The 19,728-nt window shown below is 43.2% G+C and overlaps 1 protein-coding gene across 1 annotated transcript; it reads left to right on the top strand.

Annotated features, from left to right (window-relative positions):
- Positions 1–5,617: 5,617 nt before the first annotated feature.
- Positions 5,618–16,658, top strand: GIPC3 (GIPC PDZ domain containing family member 3). Its single transcript, XM_063290746.1, has 6 exons — positions 5,618–6,119; positions 7,157–7,342; positions 8,519–8,699; positions 13,727–13,839; positions 14,653–14,734; positions 15,929–16,658. The coding sequence occupies exons 1-6, from the start codon at positions 5,814–5,816 to the stop codon at positions 16,078–16,080; spliced, it is 1,020 nt and encodes a 339-aa protein (XP_063146816.1). The 5' UTR covers positions 5,618–5,813; the 3' UTR covers positions 16,081–16,658.
- The last annotated feature ends 3,070 nt before the right edge of the window (positions 16,659–19,728 follow it).

Raw genomic sequence — 19,728 nt, 5'->3', positions numbered from 1 at the left:
CACTCTCCCTAGCATCAGCAGCTTCTCCAGGGTGTCCTGTCTTCTCATTATGTGGCCAAAGTATTTCAGTTTTGCCTTTAATATCATTCCCTCAAGTGAGCGGTCTGCCTTTATTTCCTGGAGGATGGACTGGTTGGATTTTCTTGCAGTCCAAGGCACTCTCAGAATTTTCCTCCAACACCACAGTTCAAAAGCATCAATCTTCCTTCTCTCAGCCTTCCTTATGGTCCAGCTCTTGCAGCCATATGTTACTACGGGGAACACCATTGCTTTAACTGTGCGGATCTTTGTTGTCAGTGTGATGTCTCTGCTCTTAACTATTTTATCGAGATTGGTCATTGCTCTTCTCCCAAGGATTAAGCGTCTTCTGATTTCCTGACTGCAGTCAGCATCTGCAGTAATCTTCGCACCTAGGAATACAAAGTCTTTCACTGCCTCTACGTTTTCTCCGTCTATTTGCCAGTTATCAATCAAGCTGGTTGCCATAATCTTGGTTTTTTTTAGGTTTAGCTGCAAGCCAGCTTTTGCACTTTCTTCTTTCCTTTCATTATAAGGCTCCTCAGTTCCTCTTCGCTTTCAGCCATCAAAGTGGTATCATCTGCATATCTGAGATCGTTAATGTTTCTTCCAGTGATTTTAACTCCAGCCTTGGATTCCTCAAGCCCAGCATGTCACATGATGTGTTCTGCATACAAGTTGAATAGGTAGGGTGAGAGTATACAGCCCTGCCGTACTCCTTTCCCAATCTTAAACCAGTCCGTTGTTCTGTGGTCTGTTCTTACTGTTGCTACTTGGTCGTTACACAGATTCTTCAGGAGGCAAACAAGATGACTTGGTATCCCCATACCACTAAGAACTTGCCACAATTTGTTCTGGTCCACACAGTCAAAGGCTTTAGAATAGTCAATAAAACAGAAATAGATGTTGTTCTGAAACTCCCTGGTTTTTTCCATTATCCAGCAGATATTGGCAATTTGGTCCCTAGTTCCTCTGCCTTTTCTAAACCCAGCTTGTACATCTGGCAATTCTCGCTCCATGAATTGCTGAAGTCTCCCTTGCAGGATCTTGAGCATTACCTTACTGGCATGTGAAATGAGTGCCACTGTTCGATAGTTTGAACATTCTTTAGTGTTCCCCTTTTTTGGTATGGGGATATAAGTTGATTTTTTCCAATCTGATGGCCATTCTTGTGTTTTCCAAATTTGCTGGCATATAGCATGCATTACCTTGACAGCATCATCTCGCAAGATTTTGAACAGTTCAGCTGGGATGCCGTCGTCTCCTGCTGCCTTGTTATTAGCAATGCTTCTTAAGGCCCACTCAACCTCACTCTTCAGGATGTCTGGCTCTAGCTCACTGACCACACCGTCAGAGCTATCCCCGATATTGTTATCCTTCCTATACAGGTCTTCCTTATATTCTTGCCACCTTTTCTTGATCTCTTCTTCTTCTGTTAGGTCCTTGCCATCTTTGTTTTTGATCATACCCATTTTTGCCTGGAATTTACCTCCGATGTTTCTAATTTTCTGGAAGAGGTCTCTCGTCCTTCCAATTCTATTGTCTTCTTCCACTTCTGCGCATTGCTTGTTTAAAAATAATTCCTTATCTCTTCTGGCTAACCTCTGGAATTTTGCATTTAATTGGGCATACCTCCCCCTATCACTGTTGCCTTTTGCTTTCCTTCTTTCTTGGGCTACTTCTAGTGTCTCAGCAGACAGCCATTTTGCTTTCTTGGTTTTCTCTTTCTTTGGGATGTATTTTGTTGCCGCCTCCTGAACAATGTTGCAAACTTCTGTCCAGAGTTCTTCCGGGACCCTATCTACTAAGTCCAGTCCCTTAAATCGATTCTTCACCTCCACTGCATATTCCTTAGGAATATTAGTGAGCTCATATCTAGCTGACCTGTGGGTCTTCCCTAATCTCTTTAGTCTGATCCTAAATTGTGCAATAAGAAGTTAGTGATCTGAACTACAGTCAGCTCCAGGTCTTGTTTTTACTGACTGTACAGATGTCCACCACCTTTGGCTGCAAATAATGTAGTCAATCTGATTTCGGTGTTGTCCATCTGGTGAAGTCCATGTATAAAACTGTCTCTTAGGTTGTTGGAAGAGAGTGTTTGTTATGCAGAGTGAGTTGTCTTGGCAAAATTCTATCAGCTTATGTCCTGCTTCGTTTTGTTCTCCCAGGCCATGCTTACCTGTAATTCGAGGTGTCATTTGACTGCCCACCTTAGCATTCCAGTCTCCTGTGATGAAAATAACATCTCTTTTAGGCGTGTTGTCCAGTAGGTGCTGCAGATCCTCATAGAACTGCTCTACTTCAGCATCTGTGGTTGGGGCGTATATTTGGATCACTGTGATGTTAGATGGCTTGCCCTGAATTCGAATTGAGATCATTCTGTCGTTTTTTGGATTGTATCCAAGCACTGCTTTAGCCACTTGACTATTAATTATGAAGGCTACTCCATTTCTTCTGTGGTCCTCTTGTCCACAGTAGTAGATCTGCTGGTCATTTGATGTGAAGTGGCCCATTCCAGTCCATTTCAGTTCACTGACGCCCAAAATGTCTATCTTTAATCTTGACATCTCACCAATAACCACATCCAATTTGCCCTGGCTCATAGATCTTACATTCCAGGTTCCAATGGTGTGTTGATCCTTAGAACATCAGATTCGCCATTCACCACCAGCACCGTCGGCCGCTAGCCGTCCTTTCGGCTTTGAGCTAGCTGCATCATCACGTCTGGGGCTAGTTGAACTCATCCTCTGTTCCTCCCCAGTAGCCTTTTGACCATCTTCCAACCTGGGGGTCTCATCTTCCGATGGTATACCGACATATCTCTGGTTGTACTGATCCATTTAGTTTTCACGGCAAGAATACTGGGGTGGGTTGCCATTACCTTCCCCAGGGATCGCGTTTAGTCTGACCTCTCTGTCATGACCTTTCCGTCTTGGGTGGCCCTTCATGGTTTAGCTCATGGCATCACTGAGGTACTCAAGCTCCAGCACCACGACAAGGTAACGATCCTTTGCTGAAGATGAAGAAGCTACATAGAGTGAATTTGAGATGCTGGCATCTGTTTAGATTTCTGCCCAAGTTGTGTGCATTAAGCAGCCCACCATTTCAAGAAAGCATGGGTCACTCCTAACCTGCTTTGTTGATTCTCCTAGAATATTTTCGACTTTCTGGGTAGCAAAACACAATTCCTGTATTTGCATAATGTATTACAGGCTGGGTCGTTGTTGTTATTTATTTGATTTGCATGGCTGCCCATCTCATCTGATCAACTCTGGGTGGCTGAAAACAGGTAAAAACAATAAAAAAGCAAGTTAAAAACGTGTTTGTGTGTATATATATAAATTATTCCATTCAATCATGTCTGATTCTTGGACAAATCCCTGCAATTTCCTGGCAAGGTTTTGCAGAGGTGGTTTGCCATTGCCTGCTTCCTAGGGCTGAGAGAGAGTGACCAGCCCAAGGTGGGACTAGAACTCACAGTCTCCCGGTTTCTAGCCTGATGCCTTAACCACTACACCAAACTGGGTGGCTGACAGTAGGTTAAAAACAGTAAAAAAGCAAGTTAAAAACCAATATACAAACATATAAAAACTGGTCCATAATCAATTTAAAAACATGAAATCACAATCAGCAGCAGAATTCATTCTACATTAGCTCAATACAGCCATTGTAAGAGCTCCCCACCATTGCCAGACCCCCAGGCATGGTGGCAGAGCCATGTCTTCAGGGCCTTCCTAAAAGGTCAGAGGGTAGGGACCAATCTAAGGTCTGGAGGGATAATGTTCCACAGGGTGGGTGCCATGGCAGACTAGGCTTTCTTCCTGGGTCCGCCCAGATGATAATTTCAGCATACTGCAAGTAACCCTATCGGTTCCCCTTTGACCATTCTCAACTTACTCTGCAGCAATAGCTCTGTGCTATTCTGTACTTTCTCAGAGGCTATAATGTCTGTATCTGTTGCAATTTGTAAACCCTTAGAGTGGCACAAGTTTCTTTGTAATCCTTTGGAAACTATGTTTCTTCAATTAGTAATTTTTTGTTGAACAATTGTGCTATCACCATCGATGAATATGTCGTTTTCCCCCCACAGAAGATTAAAAATACAGTAATGTAATGATTCAGTAACAACAACAAGAATAATAAAAACAAAAACAGTGTCTTTTATTTGCCTTGATTATGATACCCAACTTTCTAGAAAATACCCACAGTCAGAATAAAAATTAAGCTATAATCAAAAGAGAAAAAAAAATAGGATTAGTATAAAATAATTCAGTACATAAGAAGAAATAAAGTGACATTTAAAAACACATTTTAAAATATGTATTTTAAAAAGTATTTTAAAAACAGCAATCTTTGCTGACTTAGGCTCCAGGCTGAGGGATGGGGGTGGGGGGGTGGCACTAGCCAAGGAGAACAAAAGTAAGAAAACATTGTATTTAGTATTTCAATGTTTGTGGGTTTTGCTAGATTGGATGCATTAAATAGAAGCTCTGCTATTGGCCCAATTGATGTGAAAAATGCACGGATTCCAAACAATGTCATTATTTAATGTTCCTCTATGATGAACTGATGGAATATCTGCACCTCTCAGAGTTTATTGGTGAATTCTTTGAAAAGATAGTAAGTCAGAGTTCCAGGTAGTCATACAAACTGGCAGAGCACTAGATGGGGTTTGTATATTTTTGGATGTCCGTAGAAGAGAGGAAGAATAGGTCCTTTGCTGCAGAAAAAACTAGTTGCTCTTGGGTGGAAGTTTGCGTATATGCAAACTTCTCCCATTTGCAAGTGGTTTGAAGTATTTCATGCCCAGGTAATGTTGTGATGGTAGAGAATACCATCTAACTGATCCTACAAGTTATTTGCCATCTGCAGAAATATTTAAAAATAATGATGTGCATAGACCATTTTGGCAGATTTTGAGACTGTAGATGCATTGCTGCCGGCGTCTTCGTAAGACTTGCTATCTGCATTTTGGCCTACGTCACATTTAGTCAACACGGGTTGAATGTCCTGCTGTTTAACTCCATTTAATGTGGATCGTTATTACATGCCTTGATATATACTGTATGTTCAAGTCCTTTGTTATGGATTTCCTCCAATTCTGTATACAGTACATTGAAAAATCAATCTAGTATCCTTTTAAGTTAGCTGCATTTGACAAAACATTTCCACTGAAGAGTTTTTTAAAGCATTAAATATTTACATTATTCATTTAGCATTGCTGAATAGCCCCAGATTGATATGAACCATTTTATATCGCTAAATGCATGGTTGTGGTCCTCCTTGCTGTCATTCTTAATCTGCCACTTTCTTAATGCATGCTCCTTGGAACATGCTAGTAACAGGAAAACAGCATAGACATCTAACAATCACACCAGTGAATCTGAGAAAATCAGGTTGAAACTGTTTCTGATAAATAAAAGAAGTTAGCAACTGGGCCTCATGTGCACCAGGTATATCAGCAAAACATCGGTATTCCCTAGAGAAACCGACAGCATCTGCGATCACCCAGAGACAGAAATAGCTGGCAAGTTGATATGCTTCGGGTTGCCAGACTGGGCATCCTTCCTCTGCAGCTTCCTGCAGGTGTGACTCCTGCTGCTGGGCAGTGGCATCCTCAGGAGTAGGTGCAGCTCACCAAACTGAACCATCCACTGGAAGGTGGGAGATTGGGTTTCTAGGTAGCATACCAGAGCTGGGATCGCCTTACGGCTTTGCTGTTCCACCTGGAAGGCGGCAACATCAATAATTTAGGCCAGGCCGTCGTCTCCCATTGTTCAAACACCTGGCACACAATGCTACAGAAGTCTGGGAAGCAGCACAAGAGAGACCACACAGAGCAGCCGAAGGGGCTCCCCATGGAAAACGGTGTGCCCCGGGAGACTGGAGGCCCTCAGCCCCCTGCAGAAGCGGGCAGAGTTGCTCCGAGCCAGGAGGGCACAGCTCCAGGACAACCCCCGCACCCACCCCGGGTGCGGCCTCGGCTCATCTTCCACACCCAGCTGGCCCATGGGAGCCCCACTGCCAAGATTGAGGGGTTCACCAACGTTAAGGAGCTCTATGCCAAAATTGCAGAGGTCTTTGACATCTCCCCGACAGAGGTAAGGATGGGGCAGCTTAGTATGCTGAACGCATTGAAGGGAGGGGTCTGACCCACAGACTTTCAGCCAAGTGGGTGGCCTGGTCCTTGGCAGTTGAAAGGAGTCGCCAAAGCATGAGGCAAGGTGGCCAGGCTCAAATCCCTGTGATGGTCTGTTAGGCTTTCAGTGTGACTTTGCCCCAGTCTAGCTTACTCTGGTGCTGGAAGGAAGGAAGGAAGGAAGGAAGGAAGGAAGGAAGGAAGGAAGGAAGGAAGGAAGGAAGGGTGTGCTGCTGCAGCAAGCATCCATTAAGAATATACAGTGACAAGATGAAAAACTCAGCATCTTGTCAGAAGAGAGAGGCCTTGTTGTATAGCTATTCTGAAAGATACCTCCAGCATGACGCATAACAAGCAACAAAGGGGCAAAGGGAAGAAGACCATGAAATAGCTCAGGGTAACAGAACTGGAAGAGAAGATACAGAGGGTTAATTATCAGGTTCCAAGACCAAAAAGGGATTGGGGTTGAGAAGGCCCGAAGGAGCAACTCAGGAGCTTTCCCTGTGTCTGGAAGCAGACTAGAAACTGGGGTAGCGATGCAGCGTGGGACCTGTTTGGAGCCAAGAAAACTTCAGCCGTGGGTGAAATGAGAGCAAAGAATTAATGAGTAATTTGAGTAGGAAAGCTCAGTTCCCACGAGTTTCACTGTCTATGACAGCAGAAGATGGGAAAGAGGAAGAAGGAGGGAGACAAGCATTACTGGAGAAGAATAGCCTCAGATGTAGTTTCACTCATGCAGATTTTACAGCCCAGGTGGGAGCCTTTTCCAGCCCGATGTGAAGATGCCTGATCATCATAGATCTATGAAGTGTTCATAAATCTATGAATTCCATGTTTTCCTCCCCATTTTAACCTTACCACTTCTCCTTCCAAAAGCAACAGGTAATGAGATGGTTACAAAATGCTTTATGCTCCAATTTCCTGGGGTTGACTTCTTCAACAGAGACCTTTTCCCTTTAGTTCTTTTCAAAATGCAAATGCATTTGCACATCTCTCCAGATCCTGTTCTGCACTCTGAACACCCACAAGGTAGATATGCAGAAGCTCCTGGGCGGCCAGATTGGCTTGGAGGACTTCATTTTCGCTCATGTCCGTGGTGAAACCAAGGAGGTGGAGGTCACCAAAACAGAGGATGCTCTGGGACTTACTATCACAGATAACGGGGCTGGCTATGCTTTCATCAAGGTAGGCCTTTGGGAAGATGATAAAAGACTGACACACTGATTTGCAGTAGGTATGTTTCTATCTGCAGATACCTTGCTCATAAGCCAGCATCTTGAGTTGCATCTGAAAGCCCTCCATAATGGAGGTATAACATGAGCTCATTACTAGCTGGTCTGTGGCATTCTGGACCAGTTGAAAGGTCTGGATGGTCTTCAAGGGCAGCCCCATGTACAGCGAATTGCAACAGTCCCAGTGTGATCTGACAAGGCATTGTTCAATAGATTCCTGCTTTTTTCCAATTATTTTTAGGGTTGCTTAACATGTTTTCCACCCGTCCCAGAGCTGGGAGGAAACCATGTTGGTCAACCTTGCTGACATTCCAGTCCTGCTTAATGTCATCAAATGCAGGAAAAGCCACCTGAAACTGTGATATAGAATATGTATCAGGGAGGTGCTAGTATCCTCTGGGCACTCCATTTAATCCCCTCCAATAAAAGGATTATAAGTGAAAACCCATGAATCACTAGACAGCAACAAAGAATTAAGAGCTTCCTGCTTCTCTTGGTTGCCATCTAATGGCCATCTGGATTCATACAGTTGTTCCAGGAATGTTGTCTTCTCTCTTCCACTATCAAACTGGGAATGGAGAAAATAATTTCTAGAATTCTCAGTAGGAATGAGGGAGGATGCTGCAGCATCATTAAATTATTTTTCCAAAATAGCAAAAAAAATAAAATAAAATAAAGCTTGGATCAACTACAGCAACACATCATGTTGCTCCCAAGCAATGTCCAAAGACATTGTCTTTGTCCAAAGACATGTAACTATTGGGAAGTGGGAAGGAAGGCCTTGTGCTGCCGCAAGAAACACTGTTGCTCTTTTTCCTTATTATTTCTTAATAGTTTCTCATTCAAATACTACCCAGGCCCAACCCTTCTTCCAGCGGTGTCCACAGGGTATGGTAAAAAAAGTCAAGATGGTGTCCACAATGGCGTGATCAAAGCTTTGCCTGTTTAAAAAATAGGTGGAACTTCAATCACACTGTCATGGCTGTCATTTCGACTTTTTTGACCATACTCTGTAGACAGTCCTGCCTTGTTAGCTTTTCTGGATCAATCAAGGTCATGAAAGCCATAGGAAGGAGAATTGTTCTCTTTCCAACTTGAATTTTTCTTTTTCTGCTTCCCCGTTTTATAGCGTATTAAGGAAGGCAGCATAATCAACCGCATTCCAACGGTGTCTGTTGGGGACAGCATTGAAGCCATTAACGACCAAACCATTGTCGGGTGCCGCCACTACGAAGTTGCCAAGATGTTGCGTGAGATGCCCCAGGCACAGCCATTTACATTGCGCTTGGTGCAGCCTAAACGAGCTTTCGGTGAGTGGATAACTGGGCAGTGGGGAGAGGCAAGACCGCAGGGAGGCCTGAGAGAGGCAAGTGGTGCATGGGCAGAGTCCCACAATAGGCCTAGCACCAGAGCTCAGCATCACTGAGGAACAGCCAGTCAGTCGCTTTAAAGTATATCTCCCCTGATGGCCAAGGCCTTTTTTGCTTCGCTGATGAGGCCAGAGAGCAAGTGGTACTGTCCTTACGGTATACTGTAATTTTCATATGGGATAAGCTAAGGCAGGGTTTCTCAACCTTGGCAACTTTAAGATGTGTGGACTTCAACTGCCAGAATTCCCCAACCACCCAGAATTCTGTGAGTTGAAGCCCACACAGCTTAAAGCTGCCAAGGTTGAGAAACACTGAGCTAAGGAAGTGATTGGTGGATTTCCCTGGCTGCTTTTCCCATTTTCGGCCAGCAAGAACAACCACTAATCCCTCCCCTTAATAAGTGGTTGAGAGAGTGTGTTGGGTTCGCTGAACAGCAGGTTTAGCCACCTGTTGAAGTTGTCCAGCTAATGGATCCAAGGTGTGGAGGTACTCCAGCTTCTTCTTATACCCTCCTCCATCTCTGCAACCTTCCACCAGGTTCTTTTGGACATGGGTTTAGCACTCTTTCAAAAGAGCTCTAGACTCACGTTCAGAAAGAGGCCAACGGACGTCACAAGTCATAAAGGAGGAATTGTAAAAATGATCAGGGGTGCTCCCTCTTGCTTCAGCCTGCCCCCTGACTGATCAGCTGGGCTGACAGGCTTGGAAGAGTGGTGCAGGGTGAATTATGGAATAATAAAACTGTAGATTTGGAAGGGACCACAAGGTTCATCTAGTCCAACCCTCTGCAACATGCAGGAAAACCTGCTGAACCCTCTCTGAAAGGTTTTCGTAAAAACCTTCAGAGATGGAGAATCCACAGTCTATAGATAAACTGCTCCACTGTTGTGCTGATCTTACCATCAGGCAGGCTATCTCAAATTTAAACAAAATCTGGGTAGCTGTATTTTCTACCCATTTTTTCTGGTCCAAGTTTCAGTTGCTATAGAAGAGTCCTTGGCCATCTTCCCTATAGCTTCCCTTTATGTAGTTGTTCATAGTTATCATGTCTCCCCTAGTCTTCCTTCCTTTAGACTGAACATCTCAAGTTCATTTCTGCCTATCCTCACAGGATGTGTGCTCAAGTCCCTGATTGTCTTCATTGCCATTTCCTGCACTTTCTCTAATCCATTGTTTCTCAACCATGGCAACTTTAAGACGTGTGGACTTCAACTCCCAGAATTCCCCAGCCAGCATGCTAGCTGGGGAATTCTGGGAGTTGAAGTCCACACGTCTTAAAATTGCCAAGGTTGAGAAATACTGCTCTAATTTGTCAGAATCTTTCTGAAAACGTGGTGCCCAGAATTGTACACAATACACCAGGAATGGTCTCATCAGTATTGAACAGAGAGGAGTAACGACCATATTTTTCTGATAAAACGTTTCTTCTAATGCAGCCCAGGACTATATGGTATTAAACATTCTAGCATCTCTCTCATACTTTTGACTCATGTTCAGCTGATGATCCATGACCATACCCAAATCCTTTCCAGAGGTAGCATTTCCAAGCCGTGAATCCAAACCGTGAATCCTTTGTATGTCTGTTCTACATTTTTCTCCTTAAGCGTAATATTTTATATTTCTCCCTATTATTAAAGGACATCTTGTTTCTCTGAGTCTCTCAGTCTACCAACCTGTCTAGATTAGACTGCAGGTTTGTCCTGCATTCCTAGGAGTTGTCTTCCCAATTTTCTGTCAACTGCAAAAGCACATCCATCAATCTCATAATACAGGTTATTAATAAAAACGTTAAATAATACTGGTCCTAAGTCAGATCCCTGCAGGGAATTACTGGTTTGGGAGCCATTAATGCTGACCAGGGTTTCTCAACCAGGGTTCCGTGGCACCCTCGGGTTCCACGAGAGGTCACTAGGGTTCCCTGGGAGACCATGTTTTATTTAAAAAATTATTTCAATTTCGGGCAACTTCACATTAAAGAAGTAGATTTCATTATTTTTAGTTTAGGAACACTGTTGATGCATATATACAGGCCTACCCATGAAACGAATAGAATAAGTTTCATAGAAGTTTTGTAACTTCTGGCCTATATTTGAGCCTGAGTGTGCAGGGGTTCCCCAAGGCCTGGAAAATATTTCAAGGGTTCCTCCAGGGTCACAAGTTGAGAAAGGCTGATGCTGACCTTCTGAGCATGGTTCACCGGTTGGAACCCTGCGCCCTGACTGTAGTGCTATTCAAACCATACTGTGACAGCTTGTTAATGAGGATGTTGTGTGGAACCTATTCGAAAGCTTTGCTGAAATCAAGTCAGCTTATATCTGCAGCAATCCCCTTGCCTACTAATTATGCCAGCAAAGACGTAGACAAGGTTTGTCTCACATTATCTCTTCCTGACAAAACCGTGTTGGCTCTTAGCAATCAAAGCAGCAAGAGCCGATTTGACTTATAGTGGGATATAAATGCAATAAATTTTGAAATAAAAAAATCAACAGCACAGGATTGTCAGAGCCCAGAGCCCAGAGCAATGGTTTCCTGCCTTGTTCTGTGTCTGTGTCTCATTTGAGAATGCTATTATTGCAGCCAATGAGACTGGCAACAGCTCAGCTGCTTTTTGTCACATTTTCTGGCCACGCCACATCAGCTGTAGTGGCTGCCGTTTTGCTTTTTGGCCCAGTTCAGAATGCTGGTTCTTATCTGTAAAATCCAAACTGTTCTAAGTATCTGAGAAATCCCCTCTTTCCATTTTCACCTTGCTGTGATTTAGGATCTGTTTCAGAGGTCCTTCTCTATATCCCATCATCAACAGAAGATAAATTGGTGAAAACAAGGGGCAGGGTCTTCTTTACAGTGGCACCAAAATTATGACAAGTTCCCCTAAAGATTTGAAAGTAACATTGTTTGTTTAATTACTTGAGGCAATAAATGCTTTTTTTTTGCTTTTGTCTTTTGTCTTTTTTGTTTTATTTGCTGATTTTATTTTCCTTATTCAGGGTTTTTTCTCCTGTTCTTTATTCATGTGCCCTTTCAAGCTTTGGATTTGCTTAAAACTATTTAACTGCCTTGGATTATGTTAAGTCCAGTGTCTGGACTGTTGTTAATTCCCACTGAAGCCTGTCTCCGGTTTTTCTCTTCCTTTTATTTGTATCTGGCACTGTTCAAAAGTCAGATCAAGGGAATGGTTGGTAGAAAGTCTTCATCCTTCTCCCAGCTTAGTAAACAGGTTGCCGTCTCATGGAAATTCTAAATATTACCAGCTCCCCTGACATCTATCCTAAGCAGCCACTGATGCATATTGTAACCCCCCAAGAGTCCCTTTTGGGAGATGGGTGGTAATAAATTTGATTAATAAATAATAAAAATAAATAAACCTTCTGGGTGAAAATGAGGATAAGAAGAACTGTTTGACCAGCCATTTTGAAAGAATGTCATAAATGAGAGGAATTCCCAGATTGCATACTGGGATTTGTAATAGAATTGCTACAGCCATACAGTTAATTTAATTCTGCCTCGGTTACAATATAGTTTGGGATCTCTGGCTGATTGCAGCCCATCAACCAGGGAAGTTGACTCCCTGTTGTGACAAGCAAAAAAAAAAAATTGTTTTCATTTCTAATTTAGGCTGCTGAAATGAAGAGAAGTTGGCCTGAGCATGGGAATCTGTACCCCCCACCCCCGAAGGTGGGCAGACTACAGCTTCCAGCAGTCACAGCCAACATGGTTAATAGTGTGGGATGCTCAGAGCTGTATGGCCAGAAGTTCCCCATTTCTATTAGGGAAATGTGGATTGTTAAGGTGGCTTCAGATAAATCTCCTGCTCTGCAACTGCCCAACCCTGTTTCTACTATTTCATGGGGGAGTGTGGTGTCCTCCTGATGCCACCATTTTCCATTTGTAACCCTTTCAGATATCTCCTTAATTTCCTCTGCATTTTTTTCTTTTAGGGGGGAAAGGACAGAATAACTCAGAGCAAAGGGTGTCCAGGGAGGATATTAAAAAGTCAAAATGGTTGCTGTGACTGTATGGTCGAAGCCCCACCCCCTTTTATATGTGTCACACATACAAAGAGGCTTCAGTCACACAGTTGCAATGGCCATCTTGACTTTTTTGAGCTCCACAATGGATGCCCCAGCTCCTAGTGCTTTTTGAAATACCCCACCCGGGCCTCAGGCTAATCCACCTGTAAAATGTGACATAGTGCTTTGATACAACTTGCTAATCCTCAAAAAAGGCACTTTAAGAAATCACCATCATCATCATCATCATCATCACCATCATCATCATCATCATCGCTTTCCATTTCCCATCTTCAATCATTAATTGAGCTTGACCAAACCACCCTACTGGATGAAGTTTTGTGTTTGAATCTGTAAGCGCTTGAGAACTGGCCTATGAATGTCATTCTAATTTCTGGATCCTTGACATGGTTCCTTGCCCTACCTGATTTTAATTTTTTAAAGCTGTGTTTAATTTAAAAAATGAAAGGGGAGATAAGCATGCTACAAAATAAAGTGTCAGCCTGAAACACACCTGTGTGTGAGCAACACCTGACACATCTCAGAAGCCCTCTAAGCAAATAACATGAGATGGCTGCATCCCGTGTCTCGTCTTCTTCTGGTATATGTGCACTGGGGATTGGCCACAACCACCACGGCAGCCATTTTGTGGGTGTGCCCATAACACGCTCCCAAAATTCCAGATGTGGCCAGATGGGACTCCTCTTCTAGTCGATGGCTTACAAGGTATAATAATAAACTGGCTCTACTTGTCAAGCCATTATTTTATTCCACCCCCGTGCTCTATTTTACAGTTTTTTAAGAACTTCAAGGGGTTCTAGCAAAAAAAAAACAACACCCTGTGAATCCTGTAACTTTATCAGCTGGATAGTTTTGGTGTGCTCAGACATCTCTCACTATCTTCACTCTCTTTGAACGAGGCATTTTCTTGATTTTCTTTTCTTCTCCCTTCTGTAGATATGATCAGCCAGAGGACCCGAAGCAGCAAGAGCTCAAGTGAGGGGAAAATAGCTAGCGGAAAGGAGACCCTACGGCTGCGTGCAATGGGCGCTGCCACCATAGAGCAGGCGGTGAGTCAGCTCTGGGCAGGGGAGGAATCAGATTAAACAGGTGCCCGTATTCTCACGGGTCCTGTATTCAAATGGGAAACTTGGTGGCTAGGTGGAGGTGAGCTGATTACGTCAAGGCAGCCCTCAGGAAAGTGCCTGTTGGATACCTAGCCAGTTGTAGCAGGAAAGGCCTCTGAAGGATCATGAGAATGCACCAAATGTCATTGCTGCTCAAGCTTCTGTTCAGCCTGTTGAGTCCAGTTTTTCATTCCGCAAGGAGGAATGATAGCTGATACACGCAACATGTGGTGTTTTTATGGGGGATGGATGAATTCTTCCAGAGGATTCACAACGTCAGTAAAATCCATCTTGGGCTTGTGCCCACCACTTTCTGCCCTCAATTTCCTCTCAGTTGTTCATGACGCATTTATCACACCTGTCCTCTAAAGAGCCCAAACTGGTATAGCTGGATTCCCCAACTTGCTCCAATCCTACTCTCTCCATGAAATAAGTTAGGCCAATCTCCCTTACGCTGAGCTCTCCAAATACATGGGACTCCAAATGCCAGAATTCCAAGTCAGCATGGGTTTTGTAGTCTGACACGCTGAGAAGGCACCAGGTTAAGGAAGAGTGGGTTAAGCTGAGAGAAAGCTACAGAGTGTGGCCAAGGTCACCAAAATCTGAGCCTCACTCCATCACACTTCACCCAATTGATTGTTACCCATTGAAGGGAGCTCTAGCTGTTTTGAGATCCCCAGTGGAACCCTATAAAGAATTCCTGGTAAATATTGGCATCTCAGCTCCATTTTATCTCCTTCCTTCCTCTGTTCACAGCCAAGTGAGTTTGAGGAGGAAGCTGCTGGAAAAATGGATGACTTATTGGAAAGCTACATGGGCATTCGTGACCTGGAATTGGGTGAGTGGGGAATGATGCATGGTAAAGTTGAAAAATTTTTTGAAGATTCCCTTCACCTTTCCTCATTATTGCTTGGGTGGAACCTCCAGACTTAGAGGCAGCCTACCCCAGTTTCTGGATGTGGGGAATCATACTATAGAGAAGGGCTGCTGAATGTGGATGACTATTGAGGAAGATGGATTTTCAATCTGATACTGTCCTGACTAAGCAAAGACCACGCCGAGATGAGGAGAAAGTCTCTAGTGTTTTATTTACTGCTATTGTAGACAGAAAATCCTACCAAACTGAAGAAGCATGGGAAAACCCAGACAGATAAACCCCAAAACTCAAGGTGGGTCTGTTCTGGGTTTCTTTGAATGACAGCTCAAAGTCTCTAAACTACGCATGCATTTTCCCCCCTAGTTAGGGGCCTTCTCCTGCTCAGCATCTGTACTCATGACAGATACAGAGAGACAGTTCGTACATGATTTCATGGAAAATGAAGCTAACAATTAAAGAGAGATAAACAGGGTTCTGTGGGTTATTATTGGCTTTCCCTCCTCCCTGCCTTTTTTTTAATCTATTCAATTGTGTCCAATTCTCAGAGACTGCCTGGACAAGTCCCTGCAGTTTTCTTGGCAAGGTTTTTCAGAAGTGGTTTGCCATTGCCTTCCTCCTAGGGCTGAGAGAGAGTAACTGGCCCAAGGTCACCCAGCTGGCTTTGTGCCTAAGGTGGGACTAGAACTCACAGTCTCCCAGTTTCTAGCCTGGTGCCTTAACCACTGCACCAAACTGGCTCTCAGCTTTCCCCTAATTTTGCCTAAAAACTATACCAGAAGTAGCACCCTTGGACACCCTTGTGCTCCAGTCTCCTCCATTGATACCCAGCAGGCTTCCTGATTAAATTAATAATTAAACAATTATTAAACAAGGGCCCTAATTATTGAATAGAATAGGTAGCTAGCATGTCAGAAGCCTTCATATTTATTTGCAGGAATATCTCTGGGCTCCAGGAGATCCCACTGGGATGCTGAACAGCATCCTGGAGTTCATTTTGCCTTCCAATGATTGGGTGTTTCACCACAGGCCACGCCCTCCCTAGCAGCCTTTTTATGAATGACCCCAGCACATGTCCTCAACATTCCAAATGTGTCTTTGCTCCAAATGGTTGTTTATCCCTGTGTTGAGCCTTAACGTCAGGCCTATTTTCTGCAGCATCAAGCATGGTGGAGATGTCCAAAGAATGCCAGAGCCCTGAAGACTTTGCTCACGGTCTGGATTTGCTACTGGGTGAATTTGCTTTCCCAGAAGAGTTTGTCTCGGAGGTCTGGACTGCAGTTTGTGAGAACAGGGAAAGTTCTGAGTAGTTTCAAGAGGTGGGCTGGGAAATGAAGGCTGTTTCTTTCTTTTCCACCCCACTCATCCCTTTCCTCCTTTCTCTACTCTGGCATTCTCCATATCTTGCACACACTGACCATCTGGGATTTCTCTCCAGAATCATAACCTATTGCTCAAGAATGAAGAATGAAACCTTTGCAAAATTGCCAGGGGTGACTCCAAACAGTAGCACCATTGACAACATGCTCTCCTGCTGGGGTGGAAGGAACTTACCAGTAGTAGAGAGATGCTACCATTTTTGGTTGTTACTTCTAGTTAGCATCTATACTGGATCTTCTTCCAGTAGTATTCCAAAATACAGTTGCTACTCTGTAGGCCCATGTTAACAGCACAGCATGGTATCTGCTCTGTTCAAGATGGAAGTGCAAGATACCTCCTCATAATTGCAGAGTAAGTAGGAGAATGCTTGGAGAGACACAGTTTCTTGGCAACCCACTGCACTGCAGTTTCAGGCTTCAGTTAATGATTGGTTTCTCAGTCCAGTTTTCAAACTGGAAAGTATGTGAACAATTATTCCTCACAGGGTTGTCTGCAGGGTATGGTGAAATAAGTCACGATGGAATGACACATGCAACACACATAAACAAGATGGAGTTTCAATCACACTTTTTGTTGCAACCACCATCTTGACTTTTTAACCATTCCCTGCAGATACTCCTGATTCCTCATATGATTTGTTGGTTTTTTAAAGATAAATCTCTCCCAAAGACCAGTCCCTTGAGGAAAGCAAAGCTTAGTGTCCCTTACCTGTCCTTCCTTTGATGAATTGCCCAATGTATAATGTGGTGTTTCTCAACCTTGGCAATTTTAATATGTGTGGATTTCAACTCCCAGAATTCCCCAGCCAGCCATGCTGGCTGGGGAATTCTGGGAAATGAAGTCCACACATCTTAAGGTTGCCAAGACTGAGAAACACTGGTGTGATGTATAGTCATTTCGAAGACCCATCTTTGTGGATGAAAGCAGTCTTAATTAGTTTCAAGAGGCCTCTGGAGAACAAGCAGGCCATCAAGTCCAATCATCTTATAGAATCATTCATACAGTTGGCATGGGTAACCTCCTTCCGCTATGCAGAAATGCGCCCCTAATTTATGGTTGACTATCTTCTGCTTGAATATATTCAGCAAAGGGGAGATCATCCTGGGGATCCAGTTTCACTGTTAACATTGTTAGGATTTTTACTTCTCTTTGAATAAAAAAAAATGGAAATGGCTATGTATGCAAGTGTGCTTTTGTCCACTTCGTTATATGGAAGTGAGAAGGGTGTGCTAGAAGACACATAAAGTTGAATGCAGTTGGAATGGAGTACTCCGTTATATGGAAGTGTGGCAAAGCAAAAAGAGAGAGGTCAAGAATGAATGGGTGCTGAATGAACTAAATACCAAAGGGAGTGACCAGGATGAAAGAATTACATTGAGCTGGTTTAGTCATATGAAGAGAATGAATGAAGGTGGAAGAGTGAATGAGTCGAGATGGAGGGGAAGACTGAGAAAGTTGAGTTTGGGTGGTTGGATGGTGTTGATGAGATGCTCAAAAAGAGAGAGCTGAAACGTTTAGAGAACAAAAGGCAGTGTATGAAGTGGTGCATGGATATTGGGAACAAGGATGATTTGTAAGGATAGGAAGGTATGGAGAATGGTACTGGTGTAACCTAGTTTTCACAATGTTTCCTTTTCTTTTTCTTATCTTCTGCCTTTGCTTTCTTTGCTAAACTATTTCATACTCCTTTCCTGTGCTCTGCATAATGTTGCTTACCCCAAAAAAGAATAGCATGAAAGACGTGTATTGGGTATCTGCAGGATGTGATAAAAAAAGGAATGATGGCAGTCATGATGGTGCAAGCACAGCTCCACTAATTTTTTTGTGCATCACACCATCATAGGTGCTATCTTGAGTTCTTTGGCCATACCCTGTAGACCCCTGGTATGTTTGTATGTACTGTATATACCAGTGTTTCTCAACCTTGGCAGCTTGAAGATGTGTGGACTTCAACTCCCAGAATTCCCCAGCCAGCATGGCTGACTGGGGAGTTCTGGGAGTTGAAGTCCACACATCTTCAAGTTGCCAAGGTTGAGAAACACTGGTATATACATTCACTCAGACTCTACCTTCTTGTAACAAGATGATTTTTTAATGTCCTGTACTTTGGACTGCTAGAGGAGATGAGGCCTTGACCTTATTTTCTATTTCAAACCTAGATGATGGATAGTTTCAAGGATGGATAAGTTGGAGCACGTGTTCCATGTTCTAAGAGTGAACCCACTAATACACTGATGGGATATTTAACCAATTAGATCTGAACCTGATCATCCAGGTTTTACAGGAGGCAGAATGGATGAGAATCTGTTTTCAGACTGCAGTGCTCAGAATAAATGTTTTCAGTGCTCCGCCAATGCTCAGAATAAATTCTATTGAACTCTCTTAGAAGGTCTGAAAATAGTCTGGATTTGAACAGATCAGGCATGTAGGCTTCAAAAGGGTCCTCCTTCTCTGGCAACTTCGCTCTTTAGAAAGATGGACTCACAAACCCTTCATAGCAACCAAGCCAGAGCCCGTTCCTGCATAGACCATTCAGGCCAGAAGCTAAACTCATTCAGCCGCACCCCCAATAACACCCTGCTTCTGTTTGATCTAGTTTAGATCGATATAATGATATGCATTACATTATGAGTATGGATTACCCATGGAAGAAATCATCTTTCCCACTTCAAAATGATAATTACCAGCGTGTGTTTTATATACAGTTTTGTTTATGTCTGTCAGTTTGTTTCTGAAATAATTAAAAATATTTCTAACAATGGCTTCTTTTGCAATATTGCATCAATATATGGTCATAGAATGATAATAGCTCCTCCCAAACTCCACTCCATTAAGGGAAAAAACCTGAAATAGCCATACCATGAAGCTTCGAAAGCTTTCCTTTTTGTTGGTTATATCCTCTCCATCCACCCAAATGTTTCCTTTATGGAACAGAATGGAGAGATTGCCTGGTGTCCTCCTTTCCATCTCTGTTCTGCTATGTACATAAAAGGGTTAAGGCTGGAATAACCAAAGGTTACTCTCTTTGAGACTGTCAGTGCTCATGATCTACAGCAGTGTTCCTCAACCTTGGTAACTTTAAGACATGTGGACTTCAACTCCCAGAATTCCCCAGCTAACATGGCTGGCTGGGGGATTCTGGGAGTTGAAGTCCACGTATCTTAAAGTGGCCAAGGTTGAGAAACACGGATCTACAGTTTTACTTCATGCCTCTGGAAAATTCTGTACTCTATAGATCTATAGGGTATGTAAATGGTTGCCTGTTGCTCATGTCTTTCTCTTCCCCTGCTTTTGATTGCCTTTTATCCTGGTTTGGCCAGTTAACTGATTTTTTTTTAATTAAATCTTAGCTATGTTTAATAAATAGACATCAAGCTGTTTTATTTTCTGCTAGCTGAAATGAGTGTTGTGTGTGCTTGCTCCAATCTGGATATAGAGGCAAACCAAACGGGAAATATCCACCATAATTTTCCAATGCTTTTAAATCTGACTTGCCCCAGCTAGTACAAGGAATCGAGCCCCACCTCAAAAAGACGACCATCACAGATATATACTGCCACAGGATTTATTACTGCAAC

Source organism: Candoia aspera, chromosome 1, assembly GCF_035149785.1.
Source record: "Candoia aspera isolate rCanAsp1 chromosome 1, rCanAsp1.hap2, whole genome shotgun sequence".
In the NCBI taxonomy this organism is placed as follows: domain Eukaryota; kingdom Metazoa; phylum Chordata; class Lepidosauria; order Squamata; family Boidae; genus Candoia; species Candoia aspera.
This window is presented reverse-complemented; position numbering and strand designations above follow the sequence as displayed.